We start from the raw sequence: 23,881 nt of genomic DNA on the forward strand, positions 1-23,881 counted from the left end.
TTCTGTGTCTCCTCTGATTCGTTTGCTGTTGAGATTTTAATCTTCAGTGTTTCTAATATTGTTTTACTGAGATAATACTGAGATTTTGTTTTACAAGCTTTGGATCAATCAAGAAGTGTGTTAAAGTCTGAGCTGACTTTCTCTCAGTGTTTCTCAACCTGGGCCCTGTGTTTATAAATGTGGTGTTATTATTATTCTGGGTCCACAAGTCTGGAAACATCCCACGTCTTTTCTAAATATGATTGATTTACAAAGGAACGTGGAATTTCCCTGCAGAGGAAGCACCATGTAGACTCAACCTGCGTCAGAACCAGGATCCAGAGCAGATCCCCCCCCCCCCCGTGCTGCTGCTCTCTTGGTAACAACCGGCCTCCTCTCAGCAGAACATTTGCAGCCTAATCACATTCATGCAGATTTAACAATTGTGTTGCAACAATGGACGTGTGTGTGTGTGTGTGGGGGTATGGAAAGTACTGCAGAACACAATGACACCTTCAAACGAGCAAGGACACAAAAAGATTCCTGTTCCTCGCTGGTGCATGCTGGGAAGTTTACGTGCCTCCATCCCTTTACGGATGCTTCAGGATGTAACAACATTAACCGCCCTCCGTCACACATCACACAATCCCTTCAGATAATGCAAATACATATTTATATTATTTAAGAATGTATGTTGCCCCGACCCTAAGATGAGTAATGAATATAATGTTCCTGCAACTCGATACTGATTCATCTCCCCACGTTTGCACTTGGAAAGATGAGCATAAACCCTGTGAATCCTTTTTTCTGCAGCCAAACGACATCTCTCCCTCCTGCTTTCTCTGAATATTCAGTGTCCTGAATAACCGCTGAAGCACAGCGTTCCTCCCTGCTTTTATACGACTGAAATGTCAAGTGGTCCCAGCTCCACACTCAAGGCTGGGTGATGCATTATCTCTCAATGTCTGCCTTTGGGATATTTATTTGAATATTTTCTGCTCTGCCAATTCATCATGTAAATGTTGTTCTCGTCCGCCCAAAGTGCTCGGTAAAAATTCTGAATTCGAGCGCCGCATGCACTCGATTTCTGTCAACAGGAGAGCAGGCTGAAGTCGGGGAGGTTTAGTGAGCTCGATATGCATGAAGCCAGCCACCGGACCACTTCAGATCAGAAACCAAGTGAAGTTGGACCCTGACCCTACATTTCATCAATAATATTCTTGATTTTGGGGGATCATCTCGGGTAGGAGGACAGATTTAAAGATGAATGCATCAAGAGCATCTCTCCCATCTTCACGTTAAGTCGAGTTTACTACAACACACACAGTTCAACACTTTTCTCTACTTCTTGTATTCAGTATGCAGTACTTTATTTCATGGAGTCATTATTTCAAAGGCATATATATATATATATATAATGACTGAGATTCATAGAATACATATTCATGTACCTGTAAACACATTTGGACAGTGTGGCCGTGTGTCTTATGTTTCCAGACGATATCAATGTTGCAATTAATTATTGATAAATCTGCTCAGAAATTACAGAACAAAGACACGTCCCCCCTGGGCTGCTGGAGGGCTGCAGCTGTAGCTAATTTTTTGTCTGAGGAGTGTTTTCCACAGTGTCAGACTTTGGAGAATACTTCATTCTTATAAAGCTAAAAAAAAACTGTTCTTCGGAGAATAAATGTGTTTTCACAATCTTCCTCAGAAGACTGAACGTTCTGATTGGCTGGCTTCGTTTTGCTTTAGGCATTCTTGAGATGCTTCCTGTCAGACGCTCAAACCCTCCACCAGTGGAGCCACCTCAGGCTGACAGACCCAGACGTAACTTATTCTGAGGCTCAGAGCAAGTAGACTTCATGACCTGACTTCACACCCATCCATTCAACATATATATATAGGAATGATTTATTAGAGTTAAAGGATTGGATGCATAACTTTTAAATTCATTATTATGAGAAATTAAAAGAATCCTGGCGAAAGACTGACACATTCAGGTGATTGTTTTAAAAGCAGTGAATCCACAAAGATCCACAGGAAAGCCTAATTTTCCATTGTGTGCTGCAGACGTGCTGGATTGTGCCAGCAGTCCTGCTTCTGGTGGAAAAGACCCAAATGGGCTCGAATGCTGGAGAGAGAGTTGATTTTCAAATGTCACAGTGCGATAAACACCAGGTTCCATTGTTTCTCTCGTGTCCACCAATCAGCTGTAAGCGTGTGCTCCTTCACAGGAAGTTAAACAACTTCTGTGTGAAGTTTATTCTGTTTTTCTCGTTGCTCTAGTAAATGGACTTACTTATTTATTGTGCTTCTTTCACATACGCTCACACACTGATGCTCCATCATCAGGGACAGTTTGGCTCAGTGTTTGCCCAAGGGCGCTTGCAGACTGGAGGAGCCACAGATCGAAACCGTCAACCTTTAGTTGACCTTTCTGACTTAATCTCAGACGGGGATTATGACACAGATTAGCTTCTCTATAACATTTATGGCCCAATTTCTGTGCTGTTAAAATTTCGGCAAACTGAGCATCTTGAGAAACAGCTCGTGGCACAACGCTGCGGTAAAAATAAGAGAATCACATGGTGCTGTCACAAAGCAAATGTCAGAAACAGCTTGTTTGTTGGAAGATGTGGAGGAAAAGCTGCGGCTGTGTTGACAGGTTAGAGGGCGGGACGCGCTGGCTCTGCTGTCAGTGTGTCTGTTGGATTTATAGTGTTGCTTTGAGACCTTCAGCTCGGAGACGACACACAACGACACACATAGACAAGCAGGAGTTGTCAGGAAAACACACACACACACACATACACACAGTGTGTTTACATTTGTCCGAGTGATGAAGGTTTTACCTCCGTTTAACTCCTGTCACTGTTTTGCTTTAGAGCAACGATGGAACTGACACATGCACAATATTTAACCAGTATTTTTCTAAATGCCAAATGCTTTATGTTTGTCCTCCTGCAAAAGATGGAAGCCACTTTGGATCTTATGTATTTTAACCTGACCCGACAAGAACTGAAACATATTCAGACCTCAAGCAATTCAGACAGTCAAAATATGACTTATTACTAAATGAAAATAAGGTATAAATAGAAAACTACCGGGAATGTAAGGAAGCTTTTCTAACAACCATTCACACCTCGGATTTGTTCAGCGACTCAAAGAGCTCTGGTGTGACCGAGAACCGAACTCTATCAAGGCTGCCAACATTATTACAATTGGACACATATATATTTGCTGCTTATATAATTACATTTTTGACAGTTGATTAAACAAATCAATATATTTGAATATGTCCCTTTGGATTGGGTAGTAAAGTATAAAAGACATATTTACCTAGAGAGTATAGATTAGTAATCCAGTGTTGCTTGTGAAAAATTGTGGAATATTAGGAAATCTCCTAATGAATTTTATAAATTATGGGATAGGCCAGCTAGATTTATGTTAACGGCTAATCCAATTGTCTGAGTATGTTGAGGAAACTGAGTTGTTGATCTGCTGAGTTCCAGTTCTGAGGACAGAAATGAGGACGGATGGATACATCATTTACTTCTGAGTATTTTCAGTAAAGAAAATGAGAAATGAATGAAGATGTTTAAGTGTTTTTTTGTGTATTGATTTGTTTCTCTTTCCCTTTCTGAGAAACTGAACTGCCATGAATCAAATGGATTATTCTGAATTAAAGTTTAATAGTTGAGATCAGTGCCTCTGACTTTTAAGAGATTTATTATGTATGTATTTAACTGGAGTATGGATGATTTCATGGATCCACAGCAGGGGGGGACATGACTCAACTTAATCCCACCATATGTAAATGTTCACCATCAGGACCATGATGGCCCGACAGCTCGTTGTGTCATTGGGAGTCTGGATAACGACGGAGAAGGCACTACAGCAAATAATGCTCCCTGATGTGTAATGGGTGAAGCTCGAGTTAATGACGGCAAACAAAACGCAGACAGCGCCAACAGAGTGATGTTGAATCGAGACGGGAGAAGTCTCCACTGTGGAAAAGTACTTTTCAGCAACTGATCCAGAAGTTTAATAACCAGACGCTACGGGGACAAAGTGGAGTTGCCGAGGGGTGTAGAGCTGGCAATGGTATTTATCTTTGAATCATTCTCCCAATTAAAAGACTTGGAAAGTGAAGAGATCCATAAATACACGGACGGGTTTTCAGACGCCTGGGGCTCTGTAAGCGAGAAGGATTTATTTATAAAACCGCTCTGTCACTGCAAATGCAATAAGGCGGCATAATTGATGTCAGGCAGATAAAGACTTGGAGACAGGTCCAAAAAGGGGCCGGCTCTTCAGAGGATTCTTCTGTCTCGTTAACATCGTAAAGCTTTCAACAAGTTCAGCAGAGTCAGAGCGGAGCTTGTTAACCCTGTGGGCTCGTTTCAGAAACTGCCACTGGAGAAACACGAGAGTAATGTAGTAATGTGGTATCAACCCAGTGAATAAAAGTGTTTACCACTGTGATTTCTGGATAAGGCTCATTAACTAACCTGTGAACAGCACAGGATCCTCTGTGGTGTTCCAGTGACTGATCCGACCTGCTGAAGGTAAAAGTCAGCTGTGGAAGATGTCATAGAAGAAAACCTTTCGTGAAAGAACATGAAATATTGGCAGCACATCCTTTTTCTCAGATGAGAGCATTGTTTTTGTCCTGTCATCGAGAGTGAGTTGATATGAAGTTGCATGAGTGGTCTCAGGTCTCAGGTGAGACAGCATTTATACATGGAACTAACGAATAGTTCATTAAAAGACGACTTACTCTTTAATCCAATATCATCATTTTTTGTTTTTCAGGAAGTTGAAGTTTCATCCAATATTATACTTGAATAAAACTACACTCTTTGAGAGTTAGGAGACAAAACGCTCTAGATTGTGTTAAAAGTGTTGAACTGTTAAAAGCAATAGTGTTGAATTCTTCAGTATTGAAAACCAGTGGATAGAAAGAAAATGAACATAAGTTTAATTAAAAAGAATACAGGTTTTTATAAAAAGCTTAGACGAAAAAACTCTCCCAGTTTTTATACAGGGTGATAATTATTGTTCCTTCAACTATGATTCGCCTGCTTTGTTTTGATTTTGATAGCCTTAATTATATCATATATATATTTCTTTGTTATGTGAACCAGACCTGTGGGTATAGAGACAGTTTTGTTACCCAGCAAAGTGGCTACTACCACTAAAACTTCATTGATGTGCACATCTGGAAGTTGTGGCCTCTTGGTTCCCTCAGAATCCAGCAGAGCCTCTTCACTTACTTCAGGTTACTGTTGATACTCTGTCTTGTTTATGTGTCAGCAGCATTATACTTGGGGAAGATGCTCTGGGGCTTCTCCCTCCCTTTTTTATTTTCCCGTATTTTACGTTTTTTGGGGTTATTAAAAACACAATTTCTCATCATTCACATGATTTTCTCCTCTTGTTTCTCAGGACTTGGGGCCTATTGGACCGGACAGGAACTGGAAGGGCATCGGCATCTCTCTGCTGGTTATTCTGCTGGTTCTCTCCCTCATTGGACTGTCCATTGTTCTGCTGTCAAGAGGTAACGTTCCCATTTATATTGACTCCTAGAATAATAACAGCTCAGCCTCCCAATCACATTCCTCACAAATTTTCCAATCATTTGCTGTATGACCTATGGTTTTGATTTAACCTGTGAGTTTTCTTAATTATCTGATTCTCTCCCTTTGACAGGTTGTTGACAGTGAACAGTATTAAATGCATTTTGTTCTTCTTCCTGTAGATGATGGTGTTAAACCCTCTGGTTCACAGTTGACAGTCGATGACCTGTTTCACCGAGACTTCCAAATACATGAGCCTGATGCAAAGTGGATTAATGGTGAGTTTGAAACCTGGGTTCAAATCGCCTCAAACTAATTGTTGGTCACATGTATTTATCAAAAAAACTCAAATCTTCCTCCTGTAAAGACACATATGTCATCTTCTGTATTTGTAATAGGCTCCTACCCATGTTCATGCAGTTAGAATACAAACTCTACCTCTACACTCTTTACTGGTATTGTTGTGTGACCATCATGCTTTCTGAGTCTGGATGTTTTCATTGGAATCTAATGTGTGTGAATGGTTTTTCTTGAGAAACTGTGCGAAGCTGCGTCTCCGATTCATTTCATTTGCATATGATAGTTTCATCAGCATCTGATGAGACGGCAGATAATTACCCAATCAACGCTCACAGCTGTGTTCTACACACAGTTTGCATGCAGGTACAGTTTCTGTTGAATGTTAATTGATTTTCTGTTCCTCTCCGAGGGAGCGGAGCCAACACAACAGCTGATCTGTTATCACACCATGAAGTTGTGTAGAATAAGTGTGTCTGAAATGTGATGGTTGGTTCCTGCTCAGCACTGGGTCCCAGTCTCCTCCACGGAACTGACTGGCAAACGTTGTTCTCTGGGCTTCAGAGCTTCCTCACAAACAGGCCCCAGTCAGTTTTGAATTGGCAGTCACACCCCCTCCACCCTGGTGCTCAGCTCCGGAGCCCCCAGCTTTCTGTGTTCAGCCCCCGTTCACACCACACACCCACTCCCAGACATTAAGAGAACTCCATTGTGGAAAGTGCAGAGAAGGATGTTAATAACACGTCTATACACATTTCTGGTCTTGATGACCACTTAAAGCACTTAATCTATGAGCATCTGCTGCATGCTGCTGGTGTCTGTTGTGTCTGTTGTGTCTGTTGTTCACCCAGGCATCTTGTCACCCTGGACCAACGGAGTCTACAGCAGCGTCACATGGGATTTCCTTTAATTATTGTCCGAACCAAACAGCGGCGAATCACTGACGAACTCAGACTCTTGTAATCACGGCTGAAACGACACGTCACCTTTGTCCTCGGAGCTTTTCCCGATGGGACCGTGACCCAGTTTCACAATCACTTTTGCTGTAAAATGTTTTATGCAACCTTTGATTTGATACATGCACAGAATATAAAAAGCCTGGTTTGTTTTACAGTGGGTACGAGTTTTTCTAAATGACAAAAGCCTTTGGAGGATTTTCTCGCCTGCTGAATACGAGCGATTCATCCGTCTTTCATATTTATTTTCCTGTCATACTCAAGTGTTTTGAGTGTTTGCGAGTCCTCAGCCTCATTGCCCGAGAGTGACGCCTCGGAGCTCAGTCATTGACATTTACATGAGATGGGGACTTCAAAATGATTTAGACCTGTCACATGAGGTAATGGAATTCAGTCCTGTCTGGACTGGTGGGGGGGGGGGTTTGAATTTAGACCAGAGTTATTGCAGACACTCCTGTCGTTGATTCCACTGAATCTCACCGTGCCCAGTTCTCTACGGCAGATGCTCCTGAAGGAGTTTGTGTTCCTGCTGGTGTTGTTCTCCTCGCTCCTGTCAGATGTGTGTTCTTCTCCGGGGGAAGCTTAATGTCGGACTCATTAAACCCCCCCCATGAATCTCAGAGTTACGCTGTCTGCACATCATCATCTTAAGTAAATGTTTTCCAGTGGAGGAACCAAAGCTACCATATATCCTGAGGAACGGTGTCGAGCATCCAGTCTTTCTGTGTCACTGAATCATGTATTTAATTGTATTTATTTATACTACAAATCCAGTGATACTGGACATTTATGTTTGTGTCCTGTAGGAAAGGAGATCATCTTTCAGAACTGGGACAGAGATGTTTTGAAAACGTCTTTAAAGAGCAATGAAACACAGCTCCTGCTTAAAAACACCACATTTGTAAGTATTGAGTCAAATAAAGGAATATTTAAGGAAAGTAACAATTATTCATGTATTTTTCTTATCAAGTTTTAATGCATCATCGTTTTAATGGTAAAGAACTTTGCCGGTGTTCTGACCTTGTGGAGGTTGACTCAAGTTTGTAATGTTTTATACTGATTTCAGGTTGTTAGAATGTGTTTGCTGTCGTGTGTGTGTGTGTGTGTGTGTGTGTGTGTGTGTGTGTGTGTGTGTGTGTGTGTGTGTGTGTGTGTGTGTGTGTGTGTGTGTGTGTGTGTACCTCTGATGTGTTCTTAGTTTCGCAGAACATGTCTGCTTCTCTTCCCACAGGCAACTTTTAAGGCCTCAAGGTTTTCAGTTTCTCCTGATCTCAACTATGTTCTTCTGGGATATGATGTCAAGCAGGTAAGCTCTTAATACTATGATACACTATGGTGTATATACCAAGCCTTACAGTAGTGTGGGGCAGAGCTGCGTCTGCGTTGTGGCCATAAATGACTCAGCAGGAGTCGGTCGACTTTCCTTCATAACTCTCCTCCCGATCAAGTCAGACACTGTTTGGTGACCAATGGGAATAAATTATTATTATAGTGGTATTTAAATGTCACGTAGTGGAGAGACGTGAAAGAGAGAGAGAGAGAGAAAGAGGCTCATTCTCTGTATGGTCGACAACTGTCTCTTGTGAGTATTGGTGAAGTTTAGGGTATAAAGCATGAGAACCATAACAAAACATAACACAATGAATGGATGCATATTTGTCCTTGACCTGATTTCTCCTGATTTCCTGCTGTCATGCTTCAAAGGGTAAAGAAATAATGGTTGTCTGCTTTATTTCTCACTGTGGTGCCTATGGAACATAAAAAAAACCCTCAACTTATTGTTCTTTTATTTAATTCACTTAGGGAAACAGTTCATACAATGAGCAAACACTAAGAGTGGGTCTCTGGGGGACATTTGCCTCAACTGGTTTGTGCGAGAGGAGGGAAATGGGGGACAGAGGAGAGTGTGGGGGACACCAGGAACACTGTTGTCACTATAATTACGAAGATAGTGGCTGTGTCCCAATTGCCCGAGCGTCTTGTTTGAGGTCTTTATCTCTTTTTGAAAACTGATTCACGGCCGGCGCACAATGAATCCTGGAATAGGTCGGCCTGCAGAGGGAGCCGTCATTGTTCAGGGATTGAAGGTTGAATCTGTCAGCCTCAACTGAGGGAGCCTTCAAAGTGCAGTAACCTGGTCCGGCCTCTGAAGGACGGGGCCACTGCTGTTATGTAATGATCACAGCACCAGTTAATAGTAGCAGTTATGATAATAATAATAGATGATGAATAGTGGGCTACTAATAATAATAGTTGTAATAGTCACAACAGTAGTAGTGTCAGATCTGGATGCTGCAGATTTGGAGTCAGAGAGAGAGAGCGAGAGAGAGAGAGAGCCCAGTGCATCATGGGAGGTCCCCCCAGCACTCTAGGTCTATAACAGTATAACTATGGGATGGTTCAGGGCTCTGCTGATTGCAACAAAGCTAATTAGTCTATATGCCAAATCTTTTACAAAGTTATTTTTTACTCATCGAGCTCATTTGGCTTCTACTGACAGAGCTGTGGCATCACACGGAGCTTTGAAGGGAACATCATGACTGAATGTTATGGAAAGCAATTCAAAGCAGTTGTTCCCTTTTTCATTTGGGTTCATTTCATCGACAAGCAGCTTGTATAATTAAAGGACACATATGTATTCGCACTTCATGTTTTCAATGAAAGGTTGTGTGTTTGTGTGCGTGATGTAAGTGTATTTGATGTTCACATTTGCACATAATCAGAGAAAACCAGACAAATGCAAACACGATGTTAATCAAAGGGAAGTGCTGAATAATTAGTGAAGCTCATAAACGTGCTGAACCCTGAGCTTTACCTTGGAGACCATTGAATAACTCACGGGGGTAATTAATCCAACATCATGACAATACTCTCATTGTCCCTTTAAACATCATTTAGTCAGAGCAAGTGTTCTCTGATTTGTTGGATATCAGCGACCTAACAACAGAATTATTAATTATTTTATTCATTCCGTTTAATTTAAACAATCAAGATATACGAAATATAATAATGTAAATCTTTATACACTCTGAAAGGACAGGGATCAGGGATCTTTCTATCAGACACCACAGCCCGTGAGTCCAGTTCATCACAAACGTTACACATTCCAAAAGCGTTGCGACACTATTCAGCAGAACAGATAAAGTACACAAATTAAACGGACAGAGCCATTCACCACAGCCCCACTCGCAGGCGGTGATCTGCTTTTCAATGAATCTGATTAAATCCCTAATCCCACAGCACACAGGGGAAGTGTAATCTGTCCCCGGTACTGATGGCAGCATCACCACCGCTACAGGCGGATTCAGGTGAACGCTGTGATGATGCTTTAGCAATAAGAATCAAATGCTGGACATACACAGATCATTGTGACGTTTCCCCAACCATTGGCACTAAAGAGGTAATTTGCCATGAACTATCCCCGTAATCACACTCACTTGGTAGAAGTAAAAGAAATGATAAGAACATTATTAGAAGTTCCACATCCACAGATCCCTCACTGTGTGCTGTACAGATCCTTGATGGACTAAGCGTACTTACCCATTCACAGGACAACATCGCTGTTATGCTGCTGTTAACCGTGGCCCAGCTGAGACTCGGCGTTTCTTTAATCCCTAATCGGTCCAAACATGTCTTTAAAAAAAGCCGATATCACCGAACAAAGAGCGCTGTGTAGTGCTCAGCGTCTCCAGGTGTGTGTCACACGAGGTGTTTACAGAGCGATGAGGATGGAATGGGGGGGGGATGTGCTGATTGACTATTATCATCTACAGAACAATCTGCTCTACACAGCCTGCTGCTCGGCTGCAGAGCCACGGAAACATTTCCGATATTTCAGCTCTTCCATTGTTGAGAGGAGATTCTGCCAGCGGAGGAGTTTTCCTCCTCGTGCGTCTCTGCGGAGGCAGATAGAATTCAAATGACTGAAATGAATCAAGTGCTGATTGTGAAGAGGTGTTTTTATAGGAGCCATAGTTCCAATTACAAAATGTTACACTGACTTTGCAAACTAGTGATAATAAAGCATTAAGTTCTTCAGCTGCTGGAGCAACATGTCCACACTGCTATCATGAATACACGTACAGCAGATTAACTGTTGTTGATGTTTATCATGAAGTCATGAATATTACTATACAATGGTGACTGCTTTTTTTTTTAAACTGTTATTGGACATTTTGCTCCTCCACAAGTTGAGAATATGTCACTAGAGTAATAACTTGATCTGGTGATGCAGAATCATTTTCTGTTCAGTTTTTCTGTGCTGCTCACGGTCCGCGACAAAGAGTCTGAATATTCTGTTTGGTGCACAAGACATTTTATATATTTCTTTCAGGGCTTTGGATGTTGTCCTCAAACACAAGCAGTCTGGGTAAATAACCTGAGTTGAGCTGTAAACAAACTGAAGCCCGACTCAACAAAAGCAACTCAACACAAATCGAGCGGCTGAGCTTTTTCTAATCCTGCCGCAAAAAGCGTAGCCTCATTGTGTTGTCTATGTCTTGCACCCCCGTCGTTGTCCACAGTGGAGAGATCTGCGTCCCGTGGATGTAAAGACTTTCAGGACCCACATTCACGTCCATTTGGACACGTGATGTATTCAATATAAATACATTTTGAATAAACAGTGCCTTCTAGCTGTGGTTAGATCTAGGGTAACCCTAACCCTAACCCTCATCGACATGCAGGTCTTTACTCGCCGCAGCTGAATTCCTGCAGGTTACTGGTGTTCCAGAAGGAAAGCGTGTGATTTGCAAACAGCACATAACAAACAGGCATGTTAGGAACGGGCAAAGCACTAGAATGATACATTTCAGCTCCAAATTTCGCCTTAGCAATGAAAAAAGCTGTTCTTATCACCAGCTATCATTTTCAAAATGATGCGTTTTGGCAGCTTTTAGCCACTGGTACCAGTATGTATTTCGCTCTGGTATTGGAAAATGAAACCCGACCCATGGAGCACACAGCTCCTGTGAGCTTATTCTGAATGTAGCAGGGAAATTAGTGGTAAATGTCAGTGAGCCAGTTCCACTGGAGCCAAACCAGCAGCATCTCTAACAGAGGAGTTGGTCGCTTTCTGTCTTTTCATCTTTTTGATAGAGGTTGATTTTCGATCCATCAGAACATTGTTCTCGAACTCTACCGGTTTCTGCTCGTGTGTGTTTTTGTAAACTGCAGCCTGGCCTCTCTGTTTTTGTGGTTTTGTGCTGAAGCCTCTGAAGATCATGAAGTATTCTCTCACTCATTGATAAGAAAACACGTCTGCCCACTTCTTGGAGAGTCTTCTTCACTTTCTCTGCAGCCTTTATTTATTATCTGCTCGTGTACAAGAGCTGCTTGTTTGCAATGTTCTAGTTTTTCCGAGTGCAGCTTGTGAAGGAGTTTCCTTCTTCAAGTCGATTCTCCTTCAGTCGCTCTGTATCCCTTCACTGAGGAAGCTTCTACACAAAGAGCAGGCAGAGGTCACCGTAGGTCACTGTTTCATATGTTTATCTGTCGCCCAGAATGTGTGCAGCTGCTTAATTCCCATCAGCAGTAGCCATAGCAACCGTGGTTACCGCATGGCCCCTTATTGACAGGGACATTACCCGGCGCCTGGAAGCCTGAGGAAGAGATAGATGTCGTCTGTGTGTGGAAACTTACTGAAAGAAAACACATTCAACCGAAGAAACTCATTCACACCAATTTTATATGTTCTCAACCATTGTTTTTCACAAATCAAATACATTTGATATTTCCAGGTTTCTGCTTCACAGCCGTGGTCTTGTTTTAAAACTCCTCGTATGCGGCTGTAAGTGTCTACGTGACAATTTCCAAACTCCACGGATTTAGTGGATCTAATTCTCTGAAGTTGAGTGGTTGCCATGCGTATCTGTGGGAAATCTTCAGAACGAGAACTTAGCATGGATGTAGCCTCAGTTCCAGTTGAACAGCAAACTGGGAAAAACAAGTATACACAATACAAAAAGATTTGTGTTTTGTGATGAAAGCAGGTTTCAGCGTTTCCCCCTGCACACCTCCAGCCCTCTGCTTCACTGGGATTTTTTTTTTTGTTATGTTTTTCATGCACTTAGTTATAAACAGGGACGGGAACACTGCTCATTTATCACAGCTTGCTTTCCATTCCCTCTGCCCAATAATAGTGAAATAGCTTGTTGCAAATCACACAACGCGTGTTCCTCCCTGTTCCGTTCTGCGATGCGACGGCCACAGGGACGCCGGCGCGGTGGAGAGCGGCGAGCTGGTTTGATAATGAGCTCTGTGTGCTCGATGGGATGGAGAGAGCAGAGCTTTAACGGCGCCCATCTCCTCCTGAGCTGGACGGAGCAGATGTGTTCATCATCAAAGTGACAGCCTTAATCTATGGAGAGTAATGGCTCGCCCCGGCACCACTGTCTCCAGTTGTCTTATGAATTTATCATAATCACGCTGGCTCTCTCTCTGCTGCACTGTACTGCTGCGTCAAAAGGTTTCCATGCATCTTATTCAGATTTGTTTATGGTCAGCAGCCTTCTGTGCACATTGTCCAGGACTTCAAGTGCCGTGCTTACAACGGGAGAAATCCTCCAGTGGCTGATTAGTATTGTGTCTGTACAGAGCAACTGGTTTTAACGCATGTTAATGACGTTGTAGTGGGAAAATAAGCAGAGTGCACTAATTAAGACCATCGTCAGCTGATGATCTCTGAGAGTAAACACAGTTACTGAGACACAAGCTGCTTTGTAAGAATTTTCACCATGAGATTGTTTAAAAATGTCTCAATGCAGCTCAAGTGTCCCTTAGAACAAGTGTCCCTTAGAACAGGTGTCCCTTAGAACAAGTGTCCCTTAGAACAAGTGTCCCTTAGAACAAGTGTCCCTTAGAACAAGTGTCCCTTAGAACAAGTGTCCCTTAGAACAAGTGTCCATTAGAACAAGTGTCCCTTAGAACAAGTGTCCCTTAGAACATGTGTCCGTTAAGTGTCCGTTAGAACAGGTGTCCCTTAGAACAAGTGTCCCTTAGAACAAGTGTCCGTTATACAGGTGCCCCTTAGAACAAGTGTCCCTTAGAACAAGTGTCCGTTAGAACAGTCCTTAGAACAAGTGTCCCTTAGAACAAGTGTCCGTTAGAACAAGTGTCCCTTAGAACAAGTGTCCCTTAGAACAAGTGTCCGTTAGAACAAGTGTCCGTTAGAACAAGTGTCCCTTAGAACAAGTGTCCCTTAGAACAGGTGTCCGTTAGAACAAGTGTCCGTTAGAACAAGTGTCCCTTAGAACAAGTGTCCCTTAGAACAAGTGTCCGTTAGAACAAGTGTCCCTTAGAACAAGTGTCCCTTAGAACAAGTGTCCCTTAGAACAAGTGTCCCTTAGAACAAGTGTCCGTTAGAACAAGTGTCCCTTAGAACAAGTGTCCCTTAGAACAAGTGTCCCTTAGAACAAGTGTCCCTTAGAACAGGTGTCCCTTAGAACAAGTGTCCCTTAGAACAAGTGTCCCTTAGAACAAGTGTCCCTTAGAACAAGTGTCCCTTAGAACAAGTGTCCGTAGAGTTAATTCTTCACTCGTTTGTTTCACTGCTGTTGTTCAGAAAGTTGTTTCTTAAATCATCACTTCAGTTTTGAGTAATGAAAAGGTTATGAATAATCTTCTTTCTAACAATAACACAAAGAAATGTGTAAACTTTCTTTTGTGTACAATTGAAAAAAACATTTTCTAAAGGGATTTTCTTTAAATTAATTTTCTGCATCATGTATTGATTTGATCACATAAACAAACCAATCTTAAGATATATAGATAGATGACTTTCATAAATCCACAGGGGAAATTAATTTGTCATAGCAGCCATCCAGTTAAGAAAGTAAAGAAATGCAAAAATACCAAACACAGAAATACAAATTGTTACGTGCTGATGTTAGCGACAGTTAAATAAGGTGCGGTATAAAAAGTGCAAAGTATAAATGAGTTACTCTGAAGAATTTAGTCCAGTGCAGTGATCACAGGTCTGGTGACGACAGACGAGTTGAACCGATGCATGAAAGAAACACAATTATTTCACAGTATTTCACTGTTATTTAAGAGGACATTATTAATAGTAATATACGTTATAGCACAATGTGTTCACACTCAGATAATCTGCTCGTGCTCAGGCATTATAATATCAATTTGCCACGGTGCGAGTGCACTTGACTTCTATCTGGAATGGGAGATGACACTAATTGTGTAAACCAAACCAAATTAGACACATCCTAATTTCATTTGCTTTCAGGCCTGTCGGCATCATCATCTGTCCAAAGTCAACAAAGCACCAACAATGCAAATTCCTTTTCAGACCAACACTGGAGCTCGAATGGAACGTGATAGTTCCTCAAATGTTTAAAACACATTATTGATATTTCATCTATAAAAACTGACTATATTCAGAAAAGAGAAGAAGTCTTTTGTCATTTCCTACACAAACACTACATCTGTTTGTTTTACTCCTGTTAATCTTCTCAACTCTTTCAAGCTTCTGTTTAAATAACAATCACAGTTCTCATGTGAGAGAAGTACCAATGAAGTGTCAGAATTAAACTGCAAACACCAGCAAAGTGGTTCTAAGATGTACCGAACACTATAGGAACTATTTACCAGTGCAGTGTAGGCGCAGTCTGCAGGGAACCCCACCACCACCACCACCACCCAACACATCACTATCCTCCTCTCTCATGCGTCACCCTGTGGTGACAGCCTTATCAAGGAGTCATCACAGAGCTGTCAGCGAGGAGGGGCGTCCGCTGAGTGATGTTGACGTCTCTGTTTCAACAAAGAAGAGAAGAAGAGACGTCAAGTTACAGTACACGTGCATTTTCCCTTCCTGGAGAATTTGCTTTTATACAGTGAAGAGTTCTGTCCAAATTAGGAGTGACGGTTTTGTGGTGAGGCGCCAAGCAGACTCCGTTCTGTGCACGACTGATCTTCTGCGGAGGGGAATGGAAATGCTCTCCTGTATTTATCATATCGCTCTGGGGGGAGCTTACACTCTAGCTGATTATTATGCAGATGGTGGTTTCAGGTACATCAAATTGAATCCTGAAACAAAAGCAGTGCGAGCGGATGTTCTCCCGACACTTCAGCGCACAAATTGGGCGGAAATTTAACACGAGGCACAGTAGAATGAAAATTATCTTCTAATTGTATGTAAAATGAAATGTGGAAATGATATTAACATCTGATACTGAAAGCATCTATTCATAGATAGCTCCTGGAGAATAATGTCAAATAAACCACAGTGAGAAGTTACACTGTAGGAATACATTCGAGCAAATACTTGTTGAACTTAATTAATAACTCTCTAAATGATTTCCTTTTTAGGTCCTGATTATCAATACATTGTGAAATAAACAGTTATTTGTTCACATAACTCTGAACTTGTTCCTTCTTATATTGGTTTCCAGGTCTACCAGCACTCGTTCCTGGCATCCTACCTCGTCTACAACCTGTACACAAGGTGAGAAGAACAACAAATAAGCTGAAACATTTCACATCATGGTCAGAAATCCGTGGCTGTGGCTGTTTTATGATATAAAAACTAAAGATGTTGTTTATTTGTTCTTGCGTCAGAGAGGTGCGGGAGCTGAATCCTCCAGAGGTCTCTGACTCAGTCCTCCAGTTTGCCTCATGGGGTGTTCGTGGTCAACAGCTGGTGAGTCGGGTACTGGGTTAAATAAAGGTCGTGAACACATGAAGAGCAAGGTGCATCTGCATCTCCTCCTCCACACACACAAGAAGCTCTGTTCATCTTGGACCATGTTTCTCCTTCTCTTACCAAATATTGTGGTTCTTCAGCCCCGGGTTCAGCAGCAATATGCAGAATATTCATGTGACAAAAGACTCTGTGATTAACTCCTGCATCTAGACGTTAATAGGAATTCATGAATGATGATGCAGGAGAAACGCCGGGTTAAAAATATCTGTGATTTGATGCACAGCAGAAATCTGCCTGAATGCTGTGTGAGGCTTTTTAGTCAAATAATCAATTTCATAACTTTATGTAGCAAATTGTTCAACAACTATTCTGATCAATTACTAATTTCAGGAAACAAAACATAAATATCTCGTCTAATATTCTAAATTGTGTTAATTATCTGCACTGTCTGTTTTAATTCATTGTAATTTGAACATTTGTGGGTTTCAAAACAAAGTGATTCTAATTCTTCAAGTGTGTGTAACGGAATAAACACTTAATTGGTTTATAGAGAAAGTAAGTGACAGATTCCTTCACAATGAGAATGAGTTTTGTTACAGCCTGAAACGTCCTCGATGTGGATTTCATTTAGATTCTCGTCATTTCCCACGAAGAGGCCTTGCTGCCTGCAGAATGCTGAAAATCAATGTTTAATGTCTTGTGTTTTATGTATAATTCATTCCACTCTTAGAACCCTCGGTTCTCTGAGGTGAAGTCCAATCAAAGACGGTTTCTCTCCTGAAAGAAAACAAACTCGTCGAGCAGTTGCAGTAAAACGACTTTCCTCTGCCGTGCTGAGTTTAATGTGCAGAATTATCAGTCCATTATTGTCTCCAGTGCAGACAAGGAAAGTAATTAACCATTTGATAGCATATTTATCTGGTTTCCTCAGTATTTATACCTGCCCTCGGTGGAGCCTGCCTCGGTGAAGCCCTTCAGCAGAGGGCCACCACCGGTGCTGGCTAATAACAGGAGTATCATTAATCATGAGCCGCATACATTTGTGTTATCGTGAGCCGCTGCCTTATTATTTTTATCGCTGAGTGTTTTCTCTCTGTGATCACGTCACCAGGCTTTTCTGTGAACAGAGAAGTTCTGTCTCCTGAGACGACGGTGACTTGAAGAAAACTGTGTAAAAGGTGGCAGCAGTGCAATGAGTTCTCATGGAACTTTATAAGTCAGATACAGTAATAATATTCATTTGGATTAAAAAGAAGTGGGTCAGGTCTCCACATGCTGAGCTGGGGGTTCACCTGCAGTGCTTTGTTCCCACTGCTCCAGCTCAGGAAACTCTGTCAGATGAATTCATGTAATCCTGGACAAGTTAACTAAAATATCACTTCACATATTTCCAAATATCTGGGCTGATTATAACAATTTTATGAAAATGAATCTTGATTACATGTAATCTGTTATCCCTGTCAACCCTGACTACAAAGCAATATGTGCGCTTATTTTTGGTTCACTTTTCAAATGAAATCCTACTTTATATTTTCTGTCTTTTCAGATATATGTATTTGAAAACAACATTTACTACCAGACGGACGTTCAGAGCAGCTCGTGGAGGCTCACGTCCTCTGGACAGGAGGGGATCGTCTTCAACGGGATCGCCGACTGGCTGTACGAGGGTAAGAGCGACGCCACTGGCTCACACCACCTGCAGCACTTCTCAAAAAATCACCCACGGCAACTAAAACATCTGAAATGATATAAGTGGTCGATGCTGTTTGTTGTATTTTACCTGCTTAGCAAATGAATTGTGATGGACCTGGTGATTAACTCTTCCAATCAGATTTAATACTTTGTCAATGACTGCATAACAAATGCACTGATGCTAAAACCGACACTCTGACTTTTATCAGTTCTGTATCAGGCCTGCACTCGGGTTGGGTATCGATCGGGTTCGTTACGATGCTAAATCAATACTTTTAAAACGGTCGCGGTGCCTAAATGGTGCAGAAACAGCCAAGGCAAATTGGAAGTTGAAATTCAACACATCAACAGTTTAAAGTAAACTTAAAATATATATACAAATGTAAATAACCCTTTAAATCATTGTAGGTGAGTTCAGTTTTGTCAAGTATGTGAATTTGCTTTATGTAAACACTAATAACAGCTTCTTCATCAGCCGTCACTGGGTCCAGGGACACGCCCACACTGATGTGATCATGGTCACCCGAGCCAACACAGATCCTCCCTCTGCTTTCAAATGTCTCTGTGCGTTGCCGGCTGCTATTTTCACGTTTTTTCATGTTCCTCCTTTTCCTTCTTCTGTTCTCAGTTTGCTGGCGGAAGGCAAACATCTTGGCTATTGCTCAGACATTTGCTGCATGCTCGGGTGTTGGGAACCTGTCACGTGAAATGCAGCCACACGTTCGACCGATAGGATTTAGTCTCTTTGTTGACATGTTGACGTATGTAATGAGGTATATACTGTATGTATATGGCACCAGGTTTCGGTACCCAACCCTGACCTGCAGTCTCAATCCTCAGGTGCATACAGTGCAGCCCCAACAGCCTCTCTTTCTGTTCTTTCAATTCATTTTGACCATTGACTGTAAATATGTAATTGGGATGATTGTTGTTGTTGTCCACTCACAGCTCTCGTCAAACTAATATCTAGGAGAAGCTGCAGGAGCTTCTCCTCTGTGATGGCTGTCTCTCTCCTGGCCCAGCTCTCCTGATCTGTCTCTTCTTGTCTTTCCAGAGGAGGTGCTCCACACTCAGGCGACCCACTGGTGGGCCCCTGATGGGACCAGACTGGCCTACCTCACCATCAACGACTCCCTGGTCCCCAACATGCTCCTGCCTCGCTTCACAGGAGCCCTCTACCCTCGAGGGAAGGAATACCCCTACCCGAAGGTAATCATAGGACTGACACCCAGGTCTCATCTCATCTCTCTGTCACTAGAGCAGAACTAGAAATGATGAGCAGCATTTTACAATCTGCCAGCTCCCTCCGACAGCCTCACAACCTGACAGTATCTAAACCTCGAGTATCTCCCTCCATTGTATCAAACCAGTCCTATGATTAATACAACTGAAGGTTAGTCAAACCCTTTGTTCAATTCACGCTAACCTGCTCCCTTTGAAGAGGGAACATCGTAGGGAACCGTGGGAGGTGGAGGAATGTGACATGCTTCGGTGAGGTAAGCGAACACAACGCCATTCCCTTGATGGGGATGGTTAGCGCATCGGATGACTCTTAGATGAGGGAATGGTTGTGGAAAAGTGGTGGAATGAGGGTCATGAGGGAGAGGGCAATCTCATTTGTTGGCTCAGACCCATCCCGAGGGGGATGTCTAATTAATGAGGCGCTGCTCTCGCTCTCAGCCTCACCTACAGTGGGAGAGAACTGATTCTGCAGCAGCTAAAGGGAAGACAACCCCGGGATTGAACTACCGGCCTCTTGGTTAGCTGATTACCCGTTCTACCTCCCCGCCGCCAGTCACATGACCGGCCTCTTAAAGCAGACAGCTGTGCCGGTCACAAGGCAGCATGGCAACAGCTCAATAAACGGAGACATGATTTTATCAGGGAATCATCAGAGCTGCACAATGAGCTCAAATCTCAAATCTGAGGCCAGACGCAGATGTTTTATTCTGTATGTGAGTAATTATGACCCAGATAAATAATACTGCGCACATACTGTAAATGTGTTCTACAGAATGGGAGCCACTGTAAGAGTCAGCGTAGGAACATCCTCTGCACATCTCGATATTTACAGAACGTAAAAGTCACTGCTGCTGTCGTCTGCCCCGCATGAAACAGCTCAAACAGGCTGACAGTGCACATTTGTTCGGAGCTATTGAAAGTTAGAAGAAGTGCGAGGTCAAAGACTTACAGCTCTGTCTCAGTGGTGCTGCTGATAGGTCATGATATTCATGCCTGGCTGAGCAATACGCAGCAGTGAAGTAGATAATAACAGGTTGAAGGACGACTCCGAACTCAGCATATTCCATCGTCCTATAACAAACAAACCAACTGGATGACGGATCCCTCCTCTGTGATATCAGTTTCACGTATAGTCTTTGGCCTCCTGCCTCGAGTACGTCAGTAAAGTAAGAAATGCTCCGAGCTCAGATTATATACCTGTCAAGTGAAAATGAAGCCCATGCCGCCTGCAGACAGAGGAAACAGTAGGAGAGTTATTGGGATAAGCTGTTCTACCTCCATACGAGCAGAAAGTGAAGGATTGGAGAAGACGTATAATAACCAATCATAATAAGAGCACGAGCGCAGCAGAGACGCTGTCACCTCTGTGACAGGTTGCTCTGCGTTTCTGAGATATCCCGTCTCATGTCGACTAATGAGCTGTATTTTTGAGGGAGGCTCAGGCGAGGAGAGATGAGTGACTCGCCCCGGGGCCGGCACAGTAAACATCAACACAGTTTGTTCTCCACTTGTTTTATACTCTCATTATATTCTTTGTTAAAGGCCGACTGACATTGTTCAGTTTGACGGCAAATAAAAAATAGAAAAACAAGCGCGATGTGTTGCTCGGTGCTTTCTGTCATTGCTGCAGTGCATCATGGGTATGACATCAAATTTGATTTAACCAATGTGTGATTTTCTGTATTTGTGTTGTTTCTCCCACAGATGGGTCAAATCAATCCCACTGTCAGACTGTACGTCGTCACTCTGGACGGCAGCTCCCTCACGACTGAGCTGAGGCCTCCTGACAGTTTGGAAAAGAGGTACTTACTGTATGAAAGTTAATTTTAGATAATGATAATATGTTGTTGTTTTTTTATATTCTCAATGGTTTCCATCTATGTGTTTGTTACTAGTGAGTTCTACATCACCATGGTGACGTGGGTGACACAGGAGAGGCTGAGTGTGCGTTGGGTGAATCGAGCTCAGAACACGTCCATTCTCTCCCTGTGTGATGTCACCACGGCCGAATGCACCAAGGTGAGAAACTCAACGCGTCGTCTTCTTCTTTCTGACTAACTTCACCAGTTAATACACAGACATTTTATTAATTAACTCGATCTTTCCAACGCAGAAACACGTGATGACATCAGAGAAGTGGCTTGATCGCCAGGTGAGTGTTTCACTCCTTTGCGGGACCAATTTATTTTTGTATTTCCAAATTCAATCGGTGCAACTAATGTCATATTTAATAATGTGCTGCTCCAAATTAAGTTGAGCCGACACGGTGCAGTTTAACCTGATTTTAGCCCTGAATCATTTTCCTCTCATTAATTTTAGACTCAAGTAAGTCAAAGTAATAAAAATATTTTTAATCAAAGCAATGTCCGTTTGTTATCGAAACATTCGCTTGTTTAAAGCTTAAAATTCCAGTTGAGTCATTGCACAGGACGTGTGGTGTTCTAAAATAATTTAATTGTATAATTGTATAATAATGTATTTGTCATCGTTTCTCCTTTCTCAGAACGAGGAGCCGGTATTTTCCAGAGACTGCTCCACATTCTTCATCACTCTGCCTTTGAAACATGGCGACCGAGGGACGTTCAACCACATCACCATGATCTCCAACCACGTAAAACCATTACATATCTTTGATTATATAACTACATTGACTTGTCTGTCTCTTCTACAGTAAGAGCCCTCCCACTTATTCATAACGCTTATGATGTAATCTGGAAGTCTCCTCATCTTGAATTGTATTTCCTGTAACACCAGAGAATTAAGTGAAGGAGAGTGTTGTTCTCTCCCTGTAAAAAAAAAAAAGTGTGAGATTATAGTTTTAAATTCGAGGAGTGTGCCAGGTAAAAAAAAAATAAAAGACCCAACAGCAGTGTGGCCCTTGATGAGCATGTAGGTCATGTGAGGTCATGTTGACACGACTTCTCTGCTCTGTCGTTTCTTCAGTCTGAGGATCAAGAGGTCAACCTCCGACACCTCACCTCAGGAAGCTGGGAGGTCTCCCACATCCTGGCCTACGACGAGACCACCAACTCAGTGTGAGCGACTGACTGTGTATATATGTAGAGTATATACACAAACTATAAGAACTAACTGGTTAACTTTATGTTTTCCAGTTATTTCCTAAGCACAGAGGAAGGATCAGCACAGCGGCAATTGTACAGGTACCATCAATTCAATACAGAAGCAAAGAAAGCACCATTAACATTAGTCATTAAAAGATATTGTAGGAAATACACTTACCTACCTTCTCACTCTCAGACTTGACAGTGTATATATATATATATATATATATATATATAAAGCTCCCCAAATACATCCATAAAATGTTTGTATCTGAAGTAGAGAGCAATTTTTTAAACCAGTTTTAGCCAAATGACATCATATAATAGGTTTTTAAACATCTAACTGACTTGATTTGCTGTAGAAACAACTTGTCTGTATCTCAGATGATGTAAAACCTGTGAAATCCACTCCTGCTGCCTTCTGACATCTTCCTGCTCCCCCAACAGGGTCTCCACTGTGGATCCGCTCCGTAAAGAATGCCTCACCTGCTCCCTCTTCAAATCAAAGTGCAGCTTCTACGACGCCGCTCTCAGCCCTGACCACCGCCATGTCCTCCTCAACTGTAGAGGTAACGCCCCCCCCCCCTCTGAGGGAACACAGCAGGTTCCCTGAGAGGATGTAACGTGTTCGAGGTAACACCAAACGTTAAAGAGCTGCACAGGCTCGGTTGTGTCACATTTCTGGCTCTTTAATCTAAGGTCAGACACCATTTTGGCTCTAAAATGAATCATGTGATCATCATTGCAGCAATAATCTTCTGTTTTTAATCTTTAATCTAATCTTTTTTATGTAAAGACAAGAACGGTCAAACAGAACTGAGATGTTACACAGAAACATAAATGCACAGTGTCACATCAGAGTATATGCAACATTAAAAACCTGCTGACTTTATATCTCATAAACTAGACGACTGCCATTAGTTTTAAAACACTTTTCGAATCAGACAATCAAATATCCAATAAAGTATTTATCTAAACTACTTCTCCACAGGTCCTGGATTACCTCAATCATCTCTCCACAAACTCAATGATATGAACAGTAAGTGCACTGGCACACTTGACCCAGTTTACTATGTAGATTTACTCACTTACACTCTGTTGCATCAAGCATGATTTTTAAAATTCTGTTTGGGTATAAGATGGATTTCTCTTTTTTTGGTTTGAGGGCCTGAATCGATCGACTCATATTTAGAGATGAAGTCAGTAAAATGTGATGATTAAGAAAACATTCATTGAGGGAGATTTACATTGGACACATGTATTAAAGATGAAGGTATTTCTTACTTCAGTGAGTTAAACCATCATACATATAGTTATTAATCATCTCTCATCATATCACAACATGTTTGACCTTTAAATTATGATTTGTTACAGTTTCCTGACACATGTGATAATGTCTGTTTATATAACTTT

At 42.0% G+C, this 23,881-nt stretch overlaps 1 protein-coding gene across 1 annotated transcript in view; it reads left to right on the forward strand.

The window, feature by feature from the left end:
- LOC118119617 (inactive dipeptidyl peptidase 10) overlaps window positions 1-23,881 on the forward strand; it is a 64,833-nt gene that overhangs the window by 33,767 nt on the left and 7,185 nt on the right. The window contains exons 2-17 of the mRNA XM_035173707.2: window positions 5,431-5,542; window positions 5,744-5,839; window positions 7,621-7,715; window positions 8,046-8,120; window positions 16,222-16,274; window positions 16,388-16,469; window positions 18,019-18,139; window positions 19,219-19,373; window positions 21,111-21,208; window positions 21,302-21,425; window positions 21,520-21,558; window positions 21,910-22,017; window positions 22,350-22,441; window positions 22,520-22,567; window positions 22,916-23,037; window positions 23,460-23,507. Coding sequence (XP_035029598.2) covers window positions 5,431-5,542; window positions 5,744-5,839; window positions 7,621-7,715; window positions 8,046-8,120; window positions 16,222-16,274; window positions 16,388-16,469; window positions 18,019-18,139; window positions 19,219-19,373; window positions 21,111-21,208; window positions 21,302-21,425; window positions 21,520-21,558; window positions 21,910-22,017; window positions 22,350-22,441; window positions 22,520-22,567; window positions 22,916-23,037; window positions 23,460-23,507 — 1,468 coding nt within the window. The remainder of the gene's footprint in view (window positions 1-5,430; window positions 5,543-5,743; window positions 5,840-7,620; window positions 7,716-8,045; window positions 8,121-16,221; window positions 16,275-16,387; window positions 16,470-18,018; window positions 18,140-19,218; window positions 19,374-21,110; window positions 21,209-21,301; window positions 21,426-21,519; window positions 21,559-21,909; window positions 22,018-22,349; window positions 22,442-22,519; window positions 22,568-22,915; window positions 23,038-23,459; window positions 23,508-23,881) is intronic.

The sequence above is a fragment of the Hippoglossus stenolepis genome, chromosome 13 (genome assembly GCF_022539355.2).
Source record: "Hippoglossus stenolepis isolate QCI-W04-F060 chromosome 13, HSTE1.2, whole genome shotgun sequence".
Lineage (NCBI taxonomy): Eukaryota > Metazoa > Chordata > Actinopteri > Pleuronectiformes > Pleuronectidae > Hippoglossus > Hippoglossus stenolepis.